Genomic DNA, 7,338 nt, shown 5'->3' on the forward strand with positions numbered 1-7,338 from the left:
AGGATCCTACATCATCAAAATCTGACATGATTGAATATTTGAATAATCCATCTAACTCCTCTTACTCTGATTCCCTACTCATTAATGTCCTTTTCATCACCTGACTTCTCATAAAATTCCCTATAATGAAATAGTAAGTTAGGTTTTCATGACAGTTCAGACCACTTTACTAATTTTTAACAGCAAATTGATAGACTGACATCTTGATATACACATATTTGTATCAGTGTCAAAATATTTAGTGTCAATAGCAAGCATTCCCTTATATAACCCACTTGGACATTGACAAGATTCAATTTTGAATTCTAGACCATAGTAAATTCATCAAGGTAATGTCTCCTGAGAAGCAAACAATTGGCCTTCTCTGGAAGATACTTTTTATCACACCACATGCTTCCTCCAACCAGAGGCAGCAACACAATTTCTCAGTTAAGATTCTTTAAGAACCATACTATTTTCATCTGGAACACCTAAACAGTAATAAGGTACATGGAAACTGATACTGAAACCATAGGAATTTAACATTATCTCAAGTCAGTAAGGAAACTCCCTAATACTTTTGTCATTTATGAAATTCTTCTATAAGCAATAAATTGACTACATACTTTCCTCATTGCCACTTTCATTTCTTTGTTCCTAAATGTATAGATGACTGAATTTAAAAAGGGAGTAAGAACTGCATCAAAAACAGCAAGAAACTTGTCTAAGTGTGATGTGGGGTGAGGCCAGATATAAACAAAGATGCAAGGACCAAAGAACAAAATCACCACCATGACATGAGTTGACAAAGTGGAAAGGGCCTTGGATGAGCCTCTTGAGGAGTGTTTCCGAACAGTGATCAGGATGAAGCTGTAGGAGATGATCAATATGAAGAATGATCCCAGAGATATAAACCCACTGTTGGCTGTGACCATGAACTCTAAACTGTAGGTATCTGTGCAGGCAAGTTTGAGGAACCGAGGGAAGTCACAGTAAAAGCTGTCTAATAAATTAGGGCCACAGAATGGCAATTTTATAACAAAAACCAGTTGAATCGCAGAGTGGGTCAAGCCAATTACCCATGCAGCAACCAGAAGCAAAATACACATTTTTCGGTTCATAATAGACAAATAGTGCAGAGGCTTACATATGGCAACGTATCTGTCAAAGGCCATGGCAATGAGCAGCACCATCTCCACACCACCAATGACATGAAGAAAGAAGATTTGAGTGATACAGCCACCAAAGGAGATGACTTTATGCTTCCTAAAAAGATCATAAATCATCTTGGGAGAAATGACAGAAGAAACCCCGAGGTCAATGAAGGAGAGGTTAGCCAACAGAAAGTACATGGGGGAGTGCAAGTGAGGGTTAGAAGCCACAGTGAACATGATGAGGGTATTTCCCATCATGCTTGCCACATAAAACGTGGAGGAGAAAACAAAGAGAAGAAGTTGGATTTCCCAGGAGTTGGTGAGTCCCAGGAACACAAACTCTGACACCACAGAATGATTCACTCCATCCATTACTTTATCAGCTAGAATGTTTCCAGATAAAAGAAAATAAAAAAGAATCTAAAATAAGAATGTTAATAAAGTTCTATATTACAATGATTAATTATTCAAGGATATTCACACTGTGAGGACTATCCCCTCAATTCCCTCACAGGGACATTATTAAATAAGCATTTTACCTGGTATCACCTAAAGCAGTTGCTTCACTTACATATACAACATCCCTAACACCATGGCTTCTAGGACTATTCATCTATAAACAAGAAAATGAAGCAAATATGAAAACATTTTACATGCACATAGCAAGGATTGGGAGGGGTAGGGAAGGTAGTATAGTACAAAACAATGAGAAAAAGAAAGAGGAGGTGAGAAAGATGGCATTTGCCAGACTTCACTGGTACTCTTTTAATTGTTCATAGAACAATTCTTCAGCCATTCAAGTTGTCTCATTTCTTTCCCTTGTTAATCTTAGGCACATAATATGTCTCTTATAGTCATACTTATACCACTATCTACAATCATATTTGTAATTCACACAATGCCCACAGGCTAACAGTGAGCATTAGAGAACCAGGCATAGGGTATAGAGGTGAATCAAGAGTATGACAGGATCGAGGCAAGCATAGATTAGATATTAATGGAACAGAGTATTTGCATGGGCACCCAGAAAGTATAAGTACCTGGTAGGATGATTAGCAGCCAGGACATGACCAAAAGTATAAGAATGAAGGGGGTATTATGGGAAGTCAAGGAAGTTAAGGAAGCCAATTTAATTTATCTGTCCAGATTCTTCATAATCTCTGAAGTTTGTGAGCCTTGGTTATAGCTATTGGAGCCCTGAGTTTTGGAATTTGCTGGGGATGAAGAATGCACACTAACGGTATAATTGCCATTAACTATTGACTCTCTCCTATCCCTTCATCAGCCTTAGCCTCTTTTATCCCTCTTATCTCATCTCTCTGCTTCAAATCTGTCAAGTCTCTGGGATCCAATGCCAAGTCTGACTATTCCCTGAGCCTAATTCTGGGTGACCCGCATGACTCTCTCTAGTTCTTACCCAGTTTTTGTGTTTGTTTGTTTGGTTTTTTTTGGCAAAGAATACAATGTTACCACATGGAAGATATATTCTCTTGCCTGTAGGTCCAAGAGTTCTGTTTTGTGTGTCTCAAACCCTCTTGGCTCCCATAATACTTAGATATGCTACTAAATGGTACAGTGATCTGAGGAGATAAGTTGCAGGATAAAAAGTAAAGGGCTGGTAAAATAAAGGTACGTGAATGCACAAAAAGCCTCACACCTGGAACTGAAAGGAAAGGGCAAGAGAAACCCAGAAATAGGAAAAAAAAATGAATCCCAAAGCTTTTTCTTTTATTATGTGTCTTTATATATGCACATATACATTCATCTCAGTTGTACATGATGAGTGAAATCAGTCATAAAAATATTATCTGACAAATCTCATGATTACCTACTTCAAATTAATAACTTGAAAATGAGAAAATAGGGCACCTGGGTGGCTCAGTTGGCTAAGTGTCTACCTTCAGCTCAGGTCATAATCTCAAGGTCCTGGGATCAAACCCCACATTGGGCTCCCTATTCAGCAGGGAGTCTGCTTCTCCTTCTGCCCTCCCCTTCTGGTTCTCTCTCTCTCTCTCCCTCTTTCTCTCTCAAATAAATAAAAATAAAATATTTTTTCTAAAAATGAGAAAACAGTAGTCTAGTGAGGAACAAACAACTAGTTATAGACAGAGAATCTTGGGTTTTCTAGTCCACATACGGCTTCAGATTCCACATGCGAGAAAAATCATAAAGTGGGAGGAAACATGCCGAACCTAGATCTACTCAGCCCAAAATCATAGCAACTAGTTACATATGGTTAGTAAATGAAATTAAAATCTATTTCCTTGGTTGTACTAGTCACATTTCAAGTGCTCAATAGCCTCATCTAGCTAGTGGTTATGGATAGAATAGTGAAATACAGAACATTTCCAATCACTACTGATCCCATAAATGTAAATCAAAATCCCATTTCCTCCATGAAAATTCTCCTAGTAACTCTACTTTATATGTATCTCTTCTCTTATTCCTAGAAGGCAGGAAACTTAAATTTTAATTGAAAAATAATTATCCATATAAAAATAAACCACAATATGTAGTACCATAGGAGACATACCAGATGTCTACTCTTGGCCAGGAAGGATACACAAGATTCCAGGAAATTCAGAGACAACTTCATGAAGGAGAAAGTTCTTATGAGTTTTGAGAAAACAACTGTAGGAGTTTAGTAAGTTGAGAGAGGAGAGGAAAGCTTTCTAAAAAGAGATAATAACTGATTGCTTATTTAGAGCAATCAGTTTTTACTAATCATAATTCCTCAATGGTTTCAATTTTATAGATTTTCCCTCCTTAAATATATGTAAGTTTGAGAAGGAAAAGGACCACCTCGTCTGGCTCCTGTGTTTCCTAAAATATAGTTAATACTTCTCTGAAATAAAGTCACTTTCTCTGGTCCATAGTTTTTCACAGTTCCTATTTTTCTAGTCTACCATCTTTTTCTATGGAGTCAGCATGCACAAAGGTAGTCTCCAAATTCAAAACTAAGCATTAACACATTTCCCAGTCACTCCCAAGAGAATGCCTGGTATTCTTGCTATAAACTTCCAGTTGAGGAGTATGGAAGCCTCATCTCAAGACTTACAATGGTCCATGGTTTAACTTCATGAAACTTTAGAAAACAAGAAGAAGCATGTAAAAGGAAAAGAAAGGGCTGGGGGAGCAATAGTTCCAATAGCAGCCAGTATAGCAGGGAATTTATACAGTTCCTTTTTCCAGGCTTCATGATATAATTAGTAATAATCTTCCATGCCCTTGTTAAAGTCAAAAAAGAAAATATGGATTTTTTTCACCATATTCCAGAAGTTTCTAAAGTATTTAATGGTGGAATCTTAGAGCTGGAAAATCATACATTATTTTTATGGCACAATTTACTAAATACTCTGTATGTTTGATCCTTGTGATTACCTGCAGGGTAGATATACCTGATAGAATTATTTTCATATATAGATGCAAAATCTCAATATCAGAGAAGTTAGTAACTTACCTAAAAACATAGTAACTTAGTTTGAAATCAAAAACCAGACTTTCTGATTCCAAATCCAGTGCTGTTTTGACATATGCAAATATGGTATCTGTTCATGATCTAAAATAATTATTCCTGTTATGAATTTTGAGCAAGAATACAAAAAAAAATGTACACCTTCAGCTGACACAATGTTATATGTCAATTATTATTTCAATAAATCTGGAAAAAAAAGAATTCCATTTTACTCAGAAGAATATTCCATCCCACCCACATAAACAGTTAATATATACATAAATTAACTTACCCAAGATTTTATAGCTACTAGTGGCACACCCAAGACTTAAACCTACATATGATTGCTACAAGTTACAGGGAAGGGAGAAAGCTGACTGCTGATTAGAATGGGAAAAAAAACAAAATCCACTAACGTTTTGGTGCTAGTAAGACTCACCAGGGATGCCTGAATGGCTCAGTCACTTAAGTGTCTGACTTTGGCTCAGGCCATGATGTCAGGATTCTGGGATCCAGCCCTGTTGTCAGGATTCCTGCTCAGCAGGGAGACTATTTGTCCCTCTCCCTCTGCTCTCCCTCCTCCTCCCCACCCACTCCTGTAAGTGTGTGCTCTCACAAATAAATAAAATCTTAAAAAAAAAAAGAATCAGCAAGTCAGGGGACCATTTATTCATAAAAAGCCATAGTAATTAACAGACAAGTAATTTCCCACCTAAAGAGAAAAATTTAGGAGCCATTCAAAATTTGAAGTCATGAGAAACAAAGATTTACTTAAAGGATAACATATAAAGAGCTAATGGAGGAAACATACATGGCCAAAAAAGAACAAATGCATAGTATTTGTCATCATCATTATATTACTATTATTACTATTTTTACATATTATCTGCCTTTTAAAAGCCCTGCTTCAAAGTACAAAAAGCAGGGGAAAAGGAATGTCAGAGAATTAAGTAATGGCCTACATTCACATGATAAAGAGTGACCAAAATTAGAAGACTAAGTAAAAGGCATAGATTTAGGGCTGAATATCATTGGTGCCATTAAAGAGAGAGAAAGTCAAACAGCAGAGAGAAAAGTCAAGATTTTAGGGAGGTAACAGATGGTTTAAAGTAGAGAAAGCAAAATCAGGAAATGACAATTTCAATAATATAGGGGGAAGGTTTTGGGGTGGGAGTAGGAAAATAAGGCAATATGTTATGTGTATAAAATGTATAGAGTACCAGAAATCAACAAAAATAGTTACATTTTCCTAGCAACTGTGACAATCTTATTGAAGATGGGTACTTATTGAAGATGAACTTAGTCAAAAGCTAGATGGAATCTTTCTGTGACACCATTCAGAAATGTTCAGGGACTTAATATCCAGAATTTAAGAGTAGCACATTTGTTTGGCACATTAAGCAGAATAGAATATCAAAAGAGACAGAAATCCGTTGTACACTTGTTTTGTTTCTTAAATTCCACATGAGTGAAATTGCATGGTATTTGTCTTTCTCGGACTTATTTTTCTTACCATTATACTTTTTAGATCCATTCTGTGTTGTTGCAAATGGCAAGGTTTATTCTTTTTGTGGCTGAATAATATTCCACATCTTCTTAATCCATTCATGTATTGATAAACACTTGGGCTGCTTCCATAATTTGGCTATTGTACATAATGCTGCAATAACCGTAGGGGTGCATGTATCATTTTGACCTTAAACAGAGAACAAACTGATGGTTATGAGAGCAGAGATGATTGGGGGAATGGGTAAAATAGGTGAAGGGGATTAAGAGTACACTTATCACAATGAGCACTGAGCAATGTATAGAATTGTCAAATCACTGTACTGTACACCTAAAACTAACATAACACTGTTAACTATATGGAATTAAAATTAAAAACTTTATATAAAAAATAAAATATGTTCCCTTAAAAGAGAGACAGAGACAGACATCCTTGGAAGTTTTAGGTCACACTAAAATTGTTGAACCAAATTACATACCAGACAACGCAGCAAGTGAAGCCAAAGATGAGCTGGCGTATGGAGATAACAATACAGATCAGAGATCTTAAAAGCAGGGACAGTAACTGTAATCTTGTGGTAACTCTTTTACTCTATCTCTCTCCCCTATCTTGATTCTCAAAACTGGACTCTCACTAAAAATCAACTTCACTACAACATTAGGACTATAGTTAATGCTGCTTATATGATATATAAAAAGTTGTTGAGAGTTAATCCTAAGAGTTCTCAACACAAGAATTTTTTTCTCTTTTCTTTTTATTTAATCTATAAGATTATCAGTGTTAATTAAACCTATTGTGTAATCATTTCATAATATATGTAAATCAATCCATCATACTGTATACCTTCAACTTATAGCAATGTATGTCAATTATTTCTCAAAAAAAAAACTAGAAAAAAATCAACTTTACTTTCTTTCACATGCCTTTCTCTATATAATTGTCCCATACTTCTTTCCTATATAATTTCTGTTCCTGCTCATTTTATTATAACTTTCCTCTCTGGAAGCATAGGAATCTGTGAAGGACATTTTTCTTCTGATAGAAGATGGTCCACCAAGCCCTCAGTCCCTCTTCACTAGACCACCTACCTAACCTATCAAAAGATCTCAGGTAGCAGTGTAATCAGGGAGTCAGAGAAGTTCCACCGACCGAATTTGCTCCTGTGTATAAGCATTGCCCATATCCTTCCACCCACTCTCCCCAGGGCAAGGAGCTAAATAAAACTCTGTTGTTTTGAGAAAGGC

The 7,338-nt window shown here is 36.2% G+C and overlaps 1 protein-coding gene across 1 annotated transcript; it reads right to left on the reverse strand.

Moving 5' to 3' along the window:
• Positions 1-566: 566 nt before the first annotated feature.
• LOC123944371 (olfactory receptor 4F3/4F16/4F29-like) lies at positions 567-1,505 on the reverse strand. The gene has a single exon (XM_046009441.1). It carries the CDS (start codon positions 1,503-1,505, stop codon positions 567-569), a length of 939 nt encoding a protein of 312 aa, XP_045865397.1.
• Between the last annotated feature and the right edge of the window lie 5,833 nt (positions 1,506-7,338).

Source organism: Meles meles, chromosome 6 (genome assembly GCF_922984935.1).
Source record: "Meles meles chromosome 6, mMelMel3.1 paternal haplotype, whole genome shotgun sequence".
In the NCBI taxonomy this organism is placed as follows: domain Eukaryota; kingdom Metazoa; phylum Chordata; class Mammalia; order Carnivora; family Mustelidae; genus Meles; species Meles meles.